Source organism: Carettochelys insculpta, chromosome 12 (assembly GCF_033958435.1).
Source record: "Carettochelys insculpta isolate YL-2023 chromosome 12, ASM3395843v1, whole genome shotgun sequence".
NCBI lineage: Eukaryota > Metazoa > Chordata > Testudines > Carettochelyidae > Carettochelys > Carettochelys insculpta.
In genome coordinates this window covers 14,164,222-14,184,558 of record NC_134148.1, presented here as the reverse complement: position 1 = coordinate 14,184,558, position 20,337 = coordinate 14,164,222, and the positions used below count along the sequence as shown (strand labels likewise).

The 20,337-nt window shown below is 41.2% G+C and overlaps 1 protein-coding gene across 1 annotated transcript in view; it reads right to left on the bottom strand.

Moving 5' to 3' along the window:
* The window catches only part of TRPM1 (transient receptor potential cation channel subfamily M member 1), a 103,795-nt gene extending 83,773 nt beyond the window's left edge, over positions 1–20,022 (bottom strand). Inside the window, exon 1 of the mRNA XM_075007198.1 lies at positions 19,690–20,022. Within this exon, the coding sequence (XP_074863299.1) occupies positions 19,690–20,022 (333 nt within the window). The remainder of the gene's footprint in view (positions 1–19,689) is intronic.
* Between the last annotated feature and the right edge of the window lie 315 nt (positions 20,023–20,337).

Below are 20,337 nucleotides of genomic sequence, written 5' to 3'. Positions count from 1 at the left end.
AGATAAGCAATTCTAGCTATGGCAACTGTGTAGCTAGAATCGACGTATCTATGCTCAGCTAACTTGTCCATCCCTATTGAAGAAGGTCAATGGGAGAGAGTTTTGCCCATCGACCTCCTTTACTCCTCGCCCCTTGTGAGGAGTACAGGGGTCAACTGCAACCCCTGAGAGGCCAATTTAGTGTGTCCCTACCATATGCATAAAATCGACCCCCAGAAGATTGATCCTGAGGGCATTGATCTTCCGAGATAGCAGAGACATAGCCTCAGAGAAAACATGAACTGCTCTACCAAGGCACAGTGGTGGACGGGAGCAGGGGAGCAGGGCACATAGTCCTGAAGATAAATTGGAATTGTGTGGACCATTTTCCCTGCAAATGCAAACCAGAACTCACAGTGTTTTTCAAACAGGGATGGAAAACAAGCTAAAACAATGTCACAGCTCTGTGCAATGCAATTAGAAATTCCATTGCAGCAGCACAGTTCAATTAGATTAGAAAACAATGAACAGCACACAGCTCAACTAGAGCTGCATGCCCGAGGATCCCAAATTCTGGGCTTGTAATTCCCATTCTCAAAATCTGTAACCTTGATCCTGAGAAGGCAAAACCTTGTTTTGATTTTAAAGAGGCATAAAATGTTAAACCAGTCACAATTCAGGGATATGGATAAAGCTGCCTTCAGGATGAAGTTCACATTTTGTCCTTGGAGAGATGAATTCACTAAACTGCCCACAGAGGCAAAAACATGCTGGCAAAGAATAGTTACTTAAATAACCAGAAAGGAGAGATAGCTGGCCATTCAGGAAAGCCTGTATTCCCAATCTTATTTTTTACACAGGTTACCAGCGTACCCAATAAGAGTTGCCTCCCATCATTGCAACAGGATTTACGAGTGAATGGAACTCATGCAATCTTAAAACACTGCAAAAGTCAAGGATGCATTAAACAGCATTCTAATGGAATTCACTGCAGCTTCATGAACCACATGGAATAGGTTTTCAGGCATTTCTTAGCATTAGAAACTTGGTGTTGCTTGCAGCCCTCAGGCATTAGATACAATGCTGTGTTTCACTATAGCCTAGACTTATTCCTTTCCAGGCATTGGTTTGGCACCATACATGTACTTGCAATATGCTACTTGCAACGGATACTTGTTTTGCAAAATTTTCAATAAACACTGTATATCTCTGGTGCAGCTGTACAGGACAGCAAGCCTCTTGCGAGAGCACCAACAGAAGCATAGCTCAACTATGCTGGAAGGTTTGTGGCATCAAAGACATTGGATATTCATGAAGCTCAGTTGCAGAGAAATCATTTCTCCTGAGTTTTGAAATCAGTTCACTCTCTGACTTCTTGAGCCATGTGGCTGATATGGCATAACACAGTGCTGAGAACAGAGAGCTGATTCACAGCCACTGTAACCTTTGAAACCATGTGTACTATGAAGGAAGGCCTAAGATTTTCTGTAAGGTTCAGTGACTTTTGCAACTGCATGATTGCACAGATGCCAAATTAAGATGGTTGAAGGACATTCTTACTGACAGTTCCCAGCTGAGTAATCAACCCTTGTGTTTTCCAGGCTTCAGCTTCTCTCTCCACAAATATCCACAATCCAATTCAATGTTCCCTTTTTAAACTTTGCAATAATTTTGAAAGCATGATGCTCTCAGCAGCAGCCAGTATTTTAAAGCACATTACAACTGGTGATTTTGATTCAACTGACGCAAAACTACTCTGTCCTTACATGCTGCATTTCCCTTTTACTTTTCTGAGCTATCACTGTAATATGCTGCTGCTTCCTTCATTAGTTAAATGGTCAACATTTCTGAATCAACCCTTGGCAAGAAGTGAGTTCTGCAGACTGAGTGATGGATGCAGAGGTTTTGCAAGACTCAGGAATGCTGTGAGACCTAGTGATTACAGCCAACACATGCAGTTTTCTGGTCCAGTAGCATGTTTTGCCAGTGTTTAGGTGTATGGGTACTTGTACTTTGTGCTACACATAAAATCACATTTTTAACTGGACTTGTATTTTTTGTGTGAGGTAAATCCAGGCACATTCACATAACCATCCTCCCATAAGAGACTATTAATCCTGTGTCTCTAGCAGCCTGTTTCACATGCACAGTTAGGGTTGGTCCTGCTTTGGGGAGGGGGGCTGGACTCAATGACCTGCTGAGGTCTCTTCCAGCCCTGGGATTCCATGTGTAGTACCCAGAGGCACTGAAACCTCATACTAGGGTGAGTGAAGTCTCTGCTTTACAGCCATAGATAAGAGCCAGCTGGTTTTAAGCTCATGTGGTAGAGCACAGGGCTTTAGCCCCTATGATCACAGGTTCACTTCCCAGTACTGGCAAGCTAGGTCTGTTGGTGTTACATATGATTCAGTGACATGTGTTGCTCTAGCCTACACCATTCAGAGCCACAACCTGCAGTCTAAGGGTCTTTGTACATCACTTGTATTTGGAAGGAAATTTTTTGCAGTTAAGCTTTTAAAGTGAGCACCACAGTCTATCTGAACTCCCAGCTGTGCATTCATTGCATTATAGTTATTTTTAATAAATTCTGTCATCTGCCACTGTGCTGAAAAAACTTGCACACTCATCCCTCAAATGCACTATGAACAAATAACACTGGATACAGTGCTGGCTTATTTTTCTGTGCTAATGAGAGGAAGGGAAAAGCAGGCATTACAGATCAGCAGAATAAAAACTCACAAAGCATGTTCGGTCAGCCTTTGAAGTTTCACTGCCCTTGTCTGTTTTAATCTCCTTACTCAGAGCTTGATTATAATCCAGTGCAAATACTTAAGCAGACGCATCCACCATCAGAAAACTCACACCCTACCCACTTATTTTATATGAATTCTGCATAATTCTGAAAAGCTGCTATGATCACTCTGGATGAGAATTTATTTGGTTTCTTGGAAGCATATAAGCATGCAGACTGTCGCTAGTGAGTTTGGCAAAACCAAGTATTTTTAACAGCTTCTGAAGAGAAGAGTTTTGAAAGGATTCTGACAGATTAACTGCAGTTTTCAGGCCAAGAGCCAATGGGTGTATTTACGCTGCAAGACAAATAGGTATTGCAAGCAAGATCATACCACTCAAACTCTCGGCAGGTTTTCTATTGATCTGTAAGTAACACAAGAGTGTGAGACCTAAACTTTCTGAACATACTGAGACTCAAAACTGCTTCTTATTACAAACCCAAAATGCTCTTATCAAAACTAACTCTTGGAAAGAGGCATTTCAAATGCTCAGTGGCATATTTGTTCTCCTTTGTGAAAACTGACGTGTCTCTTCAATTAAAAGTAAAACAAAACAAAACCTTTGCTAATTCTTGTCTTCCAGCCTCAAAGGTACTGCTCTATCTGGAAAGAACATTAATTAATATTGGGCTTTATTCTCTCACTTCAGGGTTTTGAGTCGTTCCCATTGCCATCAATGAGAGGAGCTTGTATCCTGCAGTGAGAATGGAGACCATTGTTGCTTAGTATGTAGACCATATAGGTAATAAGTCCGGGGCCTTCAAAATACGCCCAACAGTTAACCATAGTTAATCATACATTTGAGCAATAAGCCCTGTTAGAAAGGCCAACTCCTTTGTTGCCATTCACTGAAAGCCCACCCAGCAGCCTGAGGTTCATACTCAGACAAAGGCAGGTACAGGAGCAGAGATGTGCAGTACTACTGAATTAGTAAACAAATATTTTTCATGCTTGGTAAGTGACCTGTGGAGGAAATCCCAAGTCATTCCAGCTGGCTGGTAAAAGGAAATCAAAGTCATTTGGACTGTGTTGGAAAGTCCAAGTAAACAATTAAAGGGCTTGATCGTTCTTCCTTACTTAGGTAAAACTCTCACTGAAGTTTTGCGTCAAGACAGCAAGAAGCATGGGTACCTGCGTTGTGTATACATTAGCTGAGCCTGCAGAGAAGGACATGTAAGAATAAAGCAACCTATCTAGAGATACCATACTTCACTTTTTTCCCACTCTGTTTCATTTACAGTTACTGTATATTTGCATGGAGCAACGGGGACATTTAGTGACCAGCTGAATTAATCAGAGCTGAATGGTCATCACACACTGCCTTTGTGTCATACCGCTCTTAGTTTCAGGGCAGCTTAACAAATGATGTAAACTGGTACAGCTCCACAGAAGAGATATGACAAATGAGAATGGAATGTTCAGTGATTTTTAGGTGCTACATCTAAGTCTTGAGTAAGGATGTGCAATTGCGGAGTGGCAGATTATCATGAGGACAACCAAAGATACATCCCTGATGCAAAGTCACCTTCCATCAAATTTAAGACCCAATTCCAAAATATGGGGGTGGTGGTGGGGAGCTAGGGCTCTTCAAAGACAAGGTTGCCAGAACTTTTTAATGGGGCAAACAGTATTTTGCCTTGGCTGTGTCCCCATAAAGACTGACCTTTCCTGGCTGAAATAACAATAAAATAAATCAGCCCAATGTGCACACTCAGTATGCAAAAATTTGCCTGACTGGTTCAATTTGGCAACATTAAATAATCTGAAAACAGGGTCTTAAAATGGGATGTGTTGAGCAACCTTCATAAGACGCAGAGTGACCAGCCTCACCTATGATAATGCTGTCATAAAGTGTCCTGTGCTGCAAGGTGGAATCAAGGGAACAGAGAGAGAGTGGCTCAGAAATGAGTTCTACATATTAATTAGAGCCCATCCACCAGTAGCACACAGTGTCTTTGCAACATACACTCTATCACAGGAAAACTGTCTCAAATGCAGTGCTTTTTCTGTGCTGGCACTTGACAGTACTGAGTACCAGCATTGCAGCAGCCCCAGCTGCGGGATTGGCAGGGGCAGGGAGCTAGCTGAGTAGTACTGCCCAAAGGTGATTATGATTGTTTCCAAAAAAGTGTGTTCAATGCAGGCTCATATTGCATGGTCTTTCAAAAGGCTAGATTAGCTAGAAGTTGTCACAGTACCAAACTGAAGTTTTATCAGAGCTGTGTCTTAACATTATCATATGGATCAGAATGTTGGCGGATGACAGAATATGACTTCAGCAAATTGTTGATCTTTCACACCAGAAGCCTTCAGAGGATCCTCCATATTTTTTGGCCAAGAATAATTTCAAATCAGGACCTGCTTGCATGGTGCAAGCAAGTTGACATGGCCACCATCACTAAGATGCCGGAGATGGATTGGGCAAGTGCTCAGGAAAGATGGAAGCTCCATCACAAAGACTGCTGTGCATTGGACTCCAGAAGGGAAGCAGAAATGAGGATGACTCAAGACAAGATGGCACCAGACTGCTACAGTAGAAATGAAGAGCATAAATCACACTGGGAGGACCTTCGTTACTGCCCTACACACCAGTAGGCATAAAGGACAATGATGATGAGGTTAGCTGGGTAGCAGATATTGGCTACGTCTACACATGAAGCCAACATCGAAATAGCTTATTTCGATGTAGCAACATCGAAATAGGCTATTTCGATGAGTAACGTCTACACGTCCTCCAGGGCTGGCAACGTCGATGTTCAACTTCGACGTTGCGCGGCACCACATCGAAATAGGCGCTGCGAGGGAATGTCTACACGCCAAAGTAGCACACATCAAAATAAAGGTGCCAGGCACAGCTGCAGACAGGGTCACAGGGTGGACTCAACAGCAAGCCGCTCCCTTAAAGGGCCCCTCCCAGACACAGTTGCACTAAACAACACAAGATCCACAGAGCTGACAACTGGTTGCAGACCCTGTGCCTGCAGCATGGATCCCCAGCTGCCGCAGCAGCAGCCAGAAGCCCTGGGCTACGGGCTGCTGCCCACGGTGACCATAGAGCCCCGCAGGGGCTGGAGAGAGAGCGTCTCTCAACCCCTCAGCTGATGGCCGCCATGGCGGACCCCGCTATTTCGAAGTTGCAGGACGCGCAACGACTACACGGTCCCTACTTCAACGTTGAACGTCGAAGCAGGGCGCTATTCCCATCCCCTCATGGGGTTAGCGACTTCGACGTCTCACCGCCTAACGTCGAAGTTAACTTCGAAATAGCGCCGGCGCGTGTAGCCGTGACGGGCGCTATTTCGAAGTTAGTGCCGCTACTTCGAAGTAGCGTGCACGTGTAGACATGGCTATTAAGTGGAAAAATCTATCCTACGCACCCCCTAAAATATTATGCTTTAAATGACAAAACATTCTCAATATTTATGGAGGTTCCAACTCAGCAAGATACTTAGACATGTGCACAACTTTAAAGTAACTTTCCTGTACTTAATGTTTTGCACTTGCTTACACCCCCTGCTGAAATACTAAATCATGGCAGTAATTAATACATGCAGTCTCAGGCCCACACATACAAAATTCTAGCGATTCAGAGTGGAGCTTCAGAACCAAGGCAGAACAGGGCCCTGTGAAATTATATTAAAATATCTGGAATAATCTCTGTTAACTAAAAGTCACACTATAAGCAGACGATGAGGCTACAGGTCTAGCAATAACAGCTATTTGACTTCTGATGAGCCAGTCAGTAATACAGGCTTGCATGTGGGCTCTGATACAGATTGAACCTCTCTAGTCTGGCACTCTCTCATCCAGCAACACCCATAATATGGTATGAGTTTAGTTAGCCACATGACTACTTACCATGGGTGTAGCCAAGTTTCCTGTGGTCCCATAAAATTTGTTTATAGCCACCAGCCCTGGCTCTCAGTGTTCTGTGCTGTTATTTAGCTGCCATGAGGAGCCCAATAAGTAGTGGAGGTGTTGGTAATGCTACTAGGCAATATCCACCTCCCATGGCCCACCAAATTCTCTCTTTCCACACCAGTCAGGTCCTGAGGGTACCAGACTAGCGACGTTCAACCTGTAGATAATATTCTTTGAGACCTTATTATTCATGTCTGACAAAATAGTACAAATATGCTGGCTCCTCACATAATTGTTTTCAGACATTCATGAAGCAGGATATTTTTCTTAAAAGGTTACATTTTGTCTGAGGTGATTTCCCACTAATCAAGGCTCCAGAATATAGTGCTGTAAAATTGAATTCTTCAATCCAGCAAGATATATCAAAATAAAGCAAAGGGATAACCTTAAATTGCAACATCTTCTGTTCTGTGCATTTGAGTCAGATTTCAGGTTTTATTCACGTGGTGTTTTAAATGCTGTTTTTATGATTTCAGATTTCAGATTTTGCAGCGCATTTTAATGTATCTTTGTGTTCTCCATTATGGCTACATTTCCTGAAAAGATGGCCTTCTGGAAGTTTATTATTTTATGCTGACTCTCCTTATAATCTTTAAAAATGCAATTTAATAACCCAGTGTCTTCAGCTGGTATAAACTAACATAGGTCCACTGACAACAATGAAGCTATATCAGTTTCCACTGATACTTATGAAGCTTTGCCAGCTGGTATCCATGAAGATCTAGATAGATAGATAGATAGATATAGATGCATAAGATTTCACTTTGGTGATTCCAGCAGTGTATCCTTTGTATGAATTTTTGACCAAACACAAAAAACTATGTGTGTGCGTACGTGCGTGCATGCATGGAAATGTGTATACACGCACACACACATACAGGTTTTTTTATGTTTGGTCAAGAATTCATTCAAAGCATACACTGGTAGAATCGCCAAATTGAAATAAGTGAGTGGATTAATCACATTGTTTCATTTATATGAGAAGATATTTGGAAAAAAGACACTCTGAACAACGGTGTGCTAAAAAGTAAATCTACCATAGGAAAAAGCTGACAGATTAGAAAAGATGCCACTATATGGTAAATCTGGAGTGTTAGCTTAGCTTGTAACAATTAAAAAAGGTGGCAAGAAGTAAATGCAAATTGTTAATTTTCATACTGCTGCAAGATTTCCTACTACATGTTGCTGCACCTCAGTGATTAGAGTAGGATGCCTTATTCAACAGTGAAGAATGGCACCGATCTTACGAACCCTTATGCACATGGAAATAGTCTCTTGAATTTAATGAGGCTATTTGTGAGTGTAAGGCTTACCCATCAAAGCATTTACAAGAGAAGGTCCTAAGTGCACAGATCTAATTAGTACTAGTGGGAGTTGTGTAGTACACTGAGTATGTATTCCTCCTAAGCTATCCTCACATTGTTGTGATCTCAGGATACACAAGCACCACCATTACATGGATGATAATGAGTGGGGAAATTCAATATTTGAATTATTAATTCTATTTAAGGATTTACAATTTCATTTTTAAAAGGGTGGGCAGGAAGCGCAAGGCATACTGGGATGTAAATGTTAGTGTTAGGCATGCTGTAAAATATGAATACCTTTTAATACTGCATCATAAAATTCCGATTTACATTCAAATAGTTTAAAACATTTAAAAACATTTTTTGATAATGATGGTTCCTAAGTGCACTAAACTTCAATCTCAAGTCCCTCTATGATGCAAGATTGATCTTTCTCTGGGAAAAAGTTGTAAACACATAAATTTCCACCCATCACGCTATATTTATATATATACACACATTCAGGCTTTAATCTGTTTAGGTAATTGGTTCCCTTAGGAAATTAACACTCAGTTGTAGCCCATGCTGTACTTTTTCCTGAGAGTAAGAATCTGTAGGCAAAAGTTTGCTAAATAATTCTGGCTGTAGAGAATTTGCTACTTGCTATGGCTAATTTTACACTTACTAAAGCAAGTAGTTTACAGACATAAACTATAACATAAACTATTATTGAATGTGTCATGGTAGACTTGGCTGCATTTTGCATCCTGCTGAGTTTTGTTATTTTGAAAACAAGGAATTTCCAAATCATTTAACCCTCAGGCTGCTGTGCTAGGCCAGAAACGCTCCCCACATTCTTTTAGTGGCCACAGTAGAAACACTGGAATTCAGTGGTTAAAACTCTTTCTTGAGAGGCTATAATTAATTCATTAAATAAAAACAAGCAAAAATTCTCAATTATATAATAAAGGATTGTGACAATTCCAGGTTTGTAATTACCATGGAAAGTGAAAGCAATAGACAAATTTCACAATTTTTTTTTAAATTTAAATAAATGTAAGCTTCAGCATATGGATTCAAGCCTCTATTTAATCCTTACTGAATTAACAATTCCCTAGTGGCAAATGGAGGTTGATATCAAGAGGAGTTTTGTTTGAGTAAGGACTAAGCAGGCACAATAGGTTTGGCCCACTGTGACCAGAATACAGCATGTTCTGGTATGTTAAGGCATACTTTTGTTGAGCATCCAATGAGAGAGAGAGAGATTTTCTGAAGACAGGAAAAATATACCCCTTAACTTCAGCAAAAGATAACAGAAACTGGTTATAAACAAATGAAATACATTATTATTAATAATACTTATATGCTCTAAAATATTTACTACTGCATCTGTCTACAAATGACATCTTATCAACACATTCTGCAGTAAAAAATTAGTTGAAGAGTCATGAAAATTCAAATTACTGACAGATAATGGCAAATTTGATACACAGTGGAGTATATTAATCATCACTGTACTCTCAGGAAAGCCAGAGCACTAGAGTCAGACATATAAGTCTCTCAACATGTACTCCAAAGAATAGTGAGTCAGTGGCAGTGGTGGGCTGTCCCTCTGGCCCCATAGGAGAATACAAGAAAAAGATAATTGCATGGGGTGTTAATATTACCTTTTCTGTGGAACTCCTCCTGGGGCACCTGGGACCCACCGTGGCCAGGGGTAGGTTTTGGTAGCACAGCGGCATTGGAGTCATGCTGACAAGTGGGATAACAAAAGGTGAGCCTGGCCTATCGTGGATCCTACCATGGATCCTCCAGATTTGCAAGTTTTGTGATTGAGCTCCATGGCCATTTCTGGGATGTTGTAAGTTGATCCTCATTGAGACTTCTGACTCTTAGAGCCGCCTTTTACGTGTTTTATTGTGAGAAGACACCACCTGGTCCACGGGATACAGCAACATCATAACTAGAAAGGATACTAGTGAAGTAAATATTCATCATCTCTTTGTAAGGGCAGACAGACAGCAATGCAGGCCTGAACCAGAATAATACCTGGTTCACTTATCAGACTTCCCTAATACTCAAGCATCATCAGAATCTGATACATCCCATTTAAGGACAAGAAAGTTTGGTTCTCAGAGGGTGAGTATTGAAACCAACACTGAGTTCCAAAGCAGAAAGACTGTTGATTGACTTTTGCCCAAATGGGGAATAAGAGAAAACAACCACCAACCAGACTAGCATTCCATTTGTATTTGTTGTAAGTGCCAACTTAGCAGTTACACACTTAGGTTGGGGGAAATGTATTATATATACTTGTCTATCAGCTACAGTATTTCTCCTCATTATTATCATACAGATATAGCTGGCTTATTCTGAAACTTAGTTTAAAGACAGATTTCCAACTATTTACAAATTTAATTTTGAAAGCTGCTCTGTTCTCCCTTTCCCTTCATACTAATCCCAATTCAAATTACACCTCCTTCACACTATGCAATGAAAAATTTAGGAAGTAGCATAATTGTAGTATTGTAATTGGACTTTTAATTGTAGACCGCAACTAAGTATAATTATCCATGCAGCTTTTCAACCTAAATCTCAACAATATTTGATCATCTTTAGAAAGAAATTGCAATAGAGGACAGTGAAAAATCAAGAGTAAAGTAGTTTTAAAACAAGTCAAAAGTCCTACCTGCTGGTTGCTGGAAAGTTTTGTTTCTGATTTTGGAAAGATGATTTACATGTAATGGAAACAAGTTAAATTTAACTCAGTTTCTGTTCAGTCTATTCTTTTATTGTTCATATTTCTCTCTTATCTTCCTGCTGGGACTTTCAGCCTCTCTGAAGTGCCTGAGAATTCCCTAGGAGATGGGTTTCCACCACTTTAAGAAGAGAATCTCATATGATAACCATGTGAGCAGCTTCTTTGTTCAAACCAGTCTCATGACTCCTTTGAAGGTAATCCTTTAGAAGTCTCATGACCCATCTCTCTGCCCACAGGGTATTTTCATCTCATGGTGGAACAAGGCACAACAAATCTACTTTGATAGTGCCCAAATCTCCAATTTGTTAAACCTTCTTTTCTCTCTTAAACAGTGGCTATACCCACTAGAAGAATGTCAGCACTGCAGAAAGGCTAAATGCAGAGCTGAAACTTTTAATTTGAAGTGTCCCCTCCTTCCTGCTAAATTTCAACGTTATTTGCATAATTGAGACAATTGGACATACTAGCCCTTTCAGGGGTCCTCATTAGATGTACAGCTCTACATTCTTTGAAAATGGGGGAAAAAGAGGTCATACTGCATTAATTATATCTAATCCTTTTTAGAACAATTTGAAGTTACGCAAGATGTCAGTATTAAAATATCCAAAGCAGTAAATAAACCATCCATTATGGATCTTTATACTTTACATATCACATACATTTTAGTCCCCTGTTGCTGCGGCCATTTGAACTAATTTATTTACCATGAAAGTTTCGTCTGCATCTTCCATTACTTATAGATTACTAATGTCGTGTGACACAATCTGTGGTTAGCATTTCTTTTTGCTGCTCTAACTTCCTGCAAAATGATGCATCTTACTTGTTGTTTAGGCTATGAATACAGTCTTCTTCTTCTTCTTCTTCTTCTTCAAACCTTTGTATGCTGTGTGGAGCATAGGCAAATGACAATACATACAAGCCACATCTCCAATACACTTAACTGTGATCTAATTTACACCCTTTTTTGCACTATATCATAAAAACAGGTAGCCTGTTAGACTCTGGCCTCATTGCAAGGTTCCTTAATCCACACACTCCATCCCATCATCAACGTACTATCAACACCATATCAGGTTTTGATTGGCAAAGAAACATTTTCAGTGCATCTTCTTCTCTAAGACCAATAAATCCAGTTTACAGAGTATTCATTTAGGACCAGACCATAAATTTCTTACTGGTGCAAATCTTGCACTGATTTCACAGTGCTGGACTTCAATGTCAGTTTTAACCAAATAAGAGGGGAAGGATTAGCCCCCCATCTGGGAAATGAGGATGCCAAATTAAGTTTAGGCTCAATATTTGTCACTTACTATTAAATCTACCCCCATTTGAAACAGTTACATACTGAGCACATATTATATGTACCCCTGTGGGTTCAGAAAGAATCCTCTCTGTGCACAGTGCATCTGCCCACTTGCTCAGAGGCATTTCTTATTTAGCGCCTGACCTAAAGTTCATTAAAGTTAATGAAAGACTTTCCACAGATTCACATTCAGTAGACTTTGGATCAGATTCTTAAGGCACATATTATAACCATACTCTGAAGCAGTGTCAGTTTCTACTTTTGTTTCTGGGTGAAGTTCCAGGCAAGTCACATATAGTTTAGATCCTGGTTGTCTTAGAAACCACTTTATTTCTTGTTTCCAAAAACAATCTAAAGGAATTGGCTGAAGAGCTCTTGATGATGGCACTGAAAAGGTCACTGTCTGGAGAAATCCTGAAGTTCTGGGGAGAAATCCTGGTTCCGTTGAAGTCACTTGGAGTTTTGACATTGGCTTTGGTGAGGCCACATCAACCATGGTGCCCTCGATGGAGAAAACTTAGCTCTGGAGCTTATTTTTTTCTCATGGATTTTGGTGAAGTTAACCTTTTGGGTTAATGTCCAGAAATGACTAGTTAGTTAGGCAAGTTTTTTAACTGGCAAGAGTAGGGTAAGCAGGATTATGTTCCTTTTTGTTAGGGATCTTGTTGAAATGTATGTAACTGACACTGTCCATGTTATTGGTGGCTTTACCTGTTATGCATATGAGCCATGGGAAGGAGGACACATGTCATAAGCCAACAAACAGCAAGGGAGGTCTTACAGCTGATCCATGTGAAACCACTGGAAGTTTTGTGCATGGAGTAGAAGCAAAACCAGGCTCAGAGTAAAGAAAATGTTTTCCTAAATTAAGCTGTTATTTTTACTGATATTCTTTTATGTGTGAATTTTGCAGGGTTTTTTTTTAAAATTCGGCAGCGTTAACAGTCCTGCCAGGGGACCTTGTACTAGACAGCATAAGAACACTTACTCTCCATGGTAAGTAACTAGGCTGATAAAAGATGAAGAAGCTGTTTCAATCTATAATGAAGTGACAAGCACAAGAAAAATGGTCCCTGTTTAACCATACTCAGTTAAATGCAGTGCTGATCACAGATAGCTTCTGAGCCCAGTCTCTGCCATTTGCTGCCTCAGGTTATCAAGCCAACCTTATGAAATGTGTTGGGGAAACTTTTTTAAAAGAAACATCAATATTACCAATACCTAAAATAGTCAGAATTTGGGTATTTTGAATTATGGAAAAGCCTTCAAGGTGTCTGAAAAACCCCTGCAACCCAGCACCTTCTTACTGGGGTTTTGTATAACCCTCAGGTAGAATTTGACTAAATTGCAGAAGGCAAAGGTTAATTCATAGGCTATGCCATACTGGAACAAGGTAATGGTTCATCTACTTTAGAGTCTTGTGAACTTGATACTTCATAGGAATGAAAAAAGCCCATAATACTATAAAAAATTCAAGGAGTGTAGAATTGTACTTAGTGGCAAAAATTCCTTCCTTATCCCTGCATGTGATCCATTTGCATGCTGAAGCAAAAAGATACACGACTAGGTGTACACGTACACATACAAAGCATAGTGAAGGTATATTTGATTTATGATATCTAGAGCCAATGTAAACTTACCAAAGACAAGAACCGTGCCCCCCCCGGAAACATCTACTGGACCTCTTCTTCAGGGAGACAGTCAGTCTAGCTATTAATCTATTGACCTATTTGAAGGTGATAACAGAAGCCCATTAGTCTAGATTAGGCAAATAAGCATGGCATAAGTGACATCAGATATCAATTGTAAAATAATCTAGGCTGACTCTCAAGGAAGCCTATTTCATGCAAGGGGTGAAATCATTTTCTACATTCTGGTCATATCAACTCTTAAACATGTATTCATTTATCTCAAGCCTTACATGACTAGCCATTCAACTTAAAGCAAACAAAAAAAATTAAATTCTAATTACTCACGATCTATGGTTAATATGGAAATGCACAGTATTGTAACTCAGTGGCAGATATTTGATGGTTTCATACATAAAGTTTAGGCTACACAGCAATATTTTCAGTGCAGAGCAGCACTACAAAATGAAACTAGGCTATCAGGGGAAAGGTAGTAAAGAGCTGTGCATTCCAAACCAGGCCCAGATTTTTACCATGAATTCACAGGTTCGATAGAGTAGGTGAATTCATAGGTGCATCTGGGCAATTATGGGCACTGCAGTTGTCAAGACATTTGTATTATTGGTGTTCAATAATTCAAAACAGGAGGTTAATTTCAATGGTTGTAATGAAAAATTAAAATGGGATTTATTTGATTTAGTCAAAGATCTGGAAGAGAGCATATGCCTGTCTGGCTTTCCCCACTCTAAAATGGACATCTGTAGATTATAATCTAACTTGTACTATAATGCTTGATATACCAGTGGTTCTAAATGCCTGTGTTGGAACATGCAGTGTTGTAGCCAGGCTGTTCCAAGAACACTAGAGAAACAAGTTTATCTTCCTCACCAACAGAATGTGGTCCAATATACTATACTCTCTCATCCACCCAGTCTCTCTAATGTTGGGACTTCGCAGTCCTCCATATAAAATTATTAAAATGATAAGAGATGCCTTGGAAAGATTTTGGGAAGAAACAATTATGTAAGAAAAACCAAAATAAATCACGGAATGTACTATGCATGTTACTATAATAGAACAAATTGAAAAAATGAACTTCCACAGTAAAGACTAAAAACTTATTGATGAGTTACTTGTCTTGTAAGTACTGCATGGAAGTAAAAGGTCATTGACTTTCTAATATATCATTCAGCCAAAGTTGACATTCAGAGTTCAACTGGGTAACACAAGTGCATGAAAAAAATGTTCCTCTCAGAGAAAATGCAGCTATTCAAAAGCCAGTGTTCATGGATGCCTGCACTCGTACTATAGGAAGATTGTGGGTCTTGGAGTTTGTTTTGTGAAAAATTTGATGTAAAGGCACCGCGTACTAAACGGATAAAGATAGCATCTCTCCTCTCTCTTAGAGAGGTTCCCATAATGTTCTTCATTAGCCTGCCATACTTCCTGTGTACAGGGGAGCCAACAGCCTCCTTAACTCCAGGGCAACATGTGTGTGCAGGGGGGATGGGTGGGTGGGACTGGTTGACTCTGTCCTCTTGGAAGGGATGGGGCCTTGGATGGAAGGGGTGAGGAAGGAGCAGGCTGCCCTCCATCCAACCTGCAGTGCTGTGCCCCCTAACGCCCTCAGAGCTGCCCCGAGTGTGCAGTTGTCCTAGGGCTCAATGATTTAAAGAACCCACCAGAGCCAGGTCCCTTTGAATTCACAGACCACAGGGCAACTGCCCCCTTTGCTGCCCCACCTGGGGAGAAAGGTGCTTGCAGGGAACAGGAACAAGAGATTGGAGAATGAATTACATTTATTTTCCCATTCAAACAAAAATACTCACACACATAGAGGGAAGGAACACTCATTGCCAAAGACAGTTATACTACTCCTGCCCTTCAAGGCCAACATTGTTTATTCCTGACTTTAATGATAGCCTAACTTCTCCTTTTAGAATCCGTTATCTTAGAAGATAAGGAAATACCTGATCTGTTATTTGTATTAGAACTAATTCATGCTCTGATTTAAATGGGTTTGAAAAATTGATGTTAATTTAGATCTACAGAATTTGAAACTTTTTAAAAAAACTTAAAAATGTATATAAATAGGACATTGTATCAGTTATCATTTACATTAGAATATAAAAGCCAGTAATGTAAATCAACCAAACAATTTTGCTAAAGGCCAATGTCAGAATAGTTTCCAGTTTTTGACTGGCATGCTTGGGAAGACCTGAGCTCTGCATAAAACATGGTTAAGAAGTTGTCATTAAGGACAAAATACATTACATACTTCCAAGGATCTGACATACATAGTGTTCTACCACTGAACTTGCCCATATAATTGAAAGAAATACCTGGATGTCAATATTGATTACATTTCTTCCAGAGATTGAGAAAAGTACTTTCTCAGCAGAAACAGCTGGATGTAGCTCTGAAGACAACAACTTTTCTCTGCTCACTCCTTTGGCATTGCCTCGTCTTTGGAACTGGACCACCCAAACATTACAAGGCTACTTCACATCTTAATGGTGGCTTGTTAAGACATACCTCAAATGCACTGAGTAAATGTGAGAAATTCTCACTTATAGATGGATCTGAATCCCTTGTCAACAGAAGTTGAATTTTGCAACTACTTTTTTTTCTGTAGGTTCTTATATGGTATCCATTGGCATGTCAGAGCACTCTCTATTTAAAAGTTTAACAGAACCCCCCAGAACTTTGCAGCATTTAAGATATAGACCCAGAACCAAAATTTATACAAGTATACACATGTTTATGAAGATAGTGTAACAGAACCATGGAAATGTTGGGCTGTACCTCAAGAGGTCACCTAGTCCAACCCCCTGTACTGAGGCCAGAAGGGATGATGAGGGAATATAACTTCATGGCAGAATTGGTTATTATAAGAGGTGGTATAAGACAACAGAAAAAAAAATAAGGAACCACAATTAATATTATGTGAGATCAAATGTATTCTGAAAAAACATATATACAACTGCACAGCAGCAGGAGCTGAACAAGACATTAATATTAGCTGGCTAGGGACCAGACAGTAATCTCTCTTAAAAGGAGGCCATTCATTAGCAGAGCAAATGCCAGTTCTATAAAAAATAAAGGCTTTGCAGTAGTGTGAAGGGGCAAAATATTAAAGAAACAGTGATCAGAAATTAAGAACTCGGTAGGGAATGTGACCCAGTTAAGTAAGAAAAATGTTAAAATAGTACAGGGATTAAAAAAAAAGGATAAAACAAGAAAAATCCCACTCAAACTACTAGCTTGAGCTTCTGTGTATGAATGGAACCAACTATTAGTTAATAGCCAGAACATATTATTGAACAAACTGTAAATCAAGAGAGATTGTTAGTTTTTAATGGACAAATTAAATTCTGAACCAAGAACTAGAATTTCACAGACTGTGATCGTATTAAACCAGTAAGACTTGTGATGAGCATTCATGCAGATATCACGTAGATGGACATGAGAAGAGATGACAAATGACACACGAGCTGTCTGTGAGGGAAAACTAGCTCAGAGATGGATGGAGATGAAAGCTAAATTGCTTATGGCAGACTTGTTTGCAAAAATAGGAATGGAGTATTTATTCAGGCTATCCTATTACTCAGTAAATTTTTTAAACAGTAGAATTACTGAACACTCACAGCAATGCTTTGACTGGCCACACAGAATCCACCTCAAGATCTAAAGTATAGCTGAAAAGATCAAAGCAAGCTCTGGCCTACAGCTTTATAAAATGGAATTCTAAAAACGTGCACATCCCAGCAAAATCAGATACAGCATGGAAATCACCACGGCATCAAACAGAAATCCACAACATGAACTGGCTAAAAAAGACAGGAAAGATAACATGTTAAAAATAGCTTGATGGATGGAAGAAACACAGTACTTTAGAACTGGAATTGCTGACCAATATGAATGCCAACGAATGGGTGATTTAAATTAAACTCTCTCAGCGGATGGATAAATTCTATTTCTTTACAGAGTCAGTTGTTTGTTCATGTGCCAAGGAACTTATTATTTAAGACTGCAGGGTCCAATATGTTTGCCACTCGGCACATGTGGCAAGGAGGACACCGCAGTGTGGCGATTCCAGGCTCTGGAGCTGCATGCACCTCTTGAAGCCTTTAAACATAGCTCCTCAGAGTTGCACACATGGAGTCACCTCTGCCCACGCGCCCCATCACTTGGTGGGACAAGCTCATAGCAGTAGCAGCAGCTCCTGCGGCCATAGCTTGGGCCCTGGTGTGGCGCTCCTGTCATGGCTGCTCTGCTGAGTTGCCACATTTAGTTTGTGTGTGGGGTAGAGGGGGCTGGGGGTGCCTGTCTTAGGGGGAGGGCATTGTTAGAGTGGGGGGAGGCTGGGGGTGCCTGTCTTAGGGGGAGGGCATTGTTAAGTTGGAGGGGCAGGGAATGCTGGCTCTGGGGGAGGGGGAGGGCATTGTTAGAATGGAGGGGGTTGGTTCTGGCAAATATGGAAGGATTACAACCACAAGTGTGTCTATCCTTGAATTACTATTGGATACCACTGATCTAAGGAGCTATTGAATGCTCTCTATGTAATGAATTGATAGTCTCAGTTTAGATCTTGGGTAACATCTTGGCCCCAGTGACACCAATGGCAAAACTCTCATTGACTTCAATGGCATTAGCGTTTCACCCTTAGCAAACTTCACAAAAATATACTCTACAAAATGGCACTGATTTGGCAGTCCTACACATAAAGGCCAAGGACTAGCTATGCAGACCGTTGTACCCACAGAGGAGATCCTCATACTGCAGGGCTGAAATAAATTGGCAAGTGGGGTGAAGAAAAGGTTGAATCACTATGTAGCCCTGTATGCTGTTTGTAAAGGTGCAGGACTGCAGATCTGCTTTCTTTGTAGCTATGAATCTAGCATACTTCACAAATCCTGAACTCATTCTAGAAGAATCCCCTCCGCCCCAAAACGTATGTTTGAAAGTAAATAGAAATTCCCTTAATACTGAATAAAAGCTGCTGAAGACATCCTTTCAGAATGGTTATCTAACATTCAAATAAAGAATGACCAAGGAAACAGTATAACCCATGAATATAGGAGCTAGAGAATGGGTTTCTCATTTAGACTGAGAAGCTGTGTCTACACGTGCACGCTACTTCGAAGTAGCGGCACCAACTTCGAAATAGCGCCCGTCGCGGCTACACGTGTCTGGCGCTATTTCGAAGTTAACTTCGACGTTAGGCGGCGAGACGTCGAAGTCGCTAACCTCATGAGGGGATCGGAATAGCGCCCTACTTCGACGTTCAACGTCGAAGTAGGGACCGTGTAGACGATCCGCGTCCCGCAACGTCGAAATTGTGGGGTCCTCCATGGCAGCCATCAGCTGGGGGGTTGAGAGACGCTGTCTCTTCAGCCCGTGCGGGGCTCTATGGTCACCATGTGCAGCAGCCCTTAGCCCAGGGCTTCTGGCTGCTGCTGCTGCAGCGGGGGATTCATGCTGCATGCACAGGGTCTGCAACTCGTTGTCGGCTCTGTGTATCTTGTGCTGTTTAGTGCAAGTGTGTCTGGAAGGGGCCCTTTAAGGGAGCAGCTGGCTGTTGAGTCCGCCCTGTGACCCTGTCTGCAGCTGTGCCTGGCACCCTTATTTCGATGTGTGCTACTGTGGCGTGTAGACGTTCCCTTGCTGTGCCTATTTCGATGTGGTGCTGCGCAACGTCGATGTTGAACATCGACGTTGCCAGCCATGGAGGACGTGTACACGTTATTCATCGAAATAGCCTATTTCGATGTCGCCACATCGAAATAGGCTACTTCGATGTAGGCTTCACGTGTAGACGTAGCCAGAGTGTGGGAGGGGGCTGGGGGTTGAGGCAGGAGAATGGGAGGGCTACAACTGGGAGTATGGGCTCTGGGTGGGATTGGGCACGAGGTGTTTGGCCAAAAGTGCCCTCGACAGTCATTCTGCTCCCTCTCAACCTTTTGTTGAACTGCTCCTTACTGCTGTCAAGGCTCTAGAGAATGACCTCATGAGTCACCTCATTAAGAGGTAGGTGGGGTCTCCCAGGAACACAGCTTCCCTCCACAGTTATCTGATCTAGGAAGAAAGTCCCCACTTGCAGCTTCCCGGACAGGCCAGTGTTCCGTAAGGTGAATGTCCCATGCACTGTTCCAGGCCTGGCTGCATTAATATCTGTGAAACACCCCCGGTGATCCACAAGTGCCTGGAGAACCATGGTGAAATACCCCTTCTGGTTAATGCACTCAGAGGTTAGGGAGTCTGGTGCCACAGTTGGAATGTGTGCACTATCTATTGCCCTTACACAGTTTGGGAAGCCCATCAGTGCAAAGTCATCCACAATTTCATACATGTTGCCCAAACACATGGTCTTCCAGAAGACAATGTGATTGGTGACCCTGCACACTTCCATCAACATGAGTCCAGTTGACTTTCCCACTCCAAACTGATCCATAGTTGTCTGCAGTATGCAGATTCCACAGTGCTAATAACCCCGTGCTTCTCTACCATCAGTCTCATGCCCTTGTGGTACAGGGTGGGGGGAAGCTCATCACAGTCCCACTGAAGTGGCTTTCCTCATCCAAAAGTTCTGCAGCTCATCATCCCAGACCTGCATGACTATGGCTACGTCTACACGTGCACGCTACATCGAAGTAGCTAATTTCGA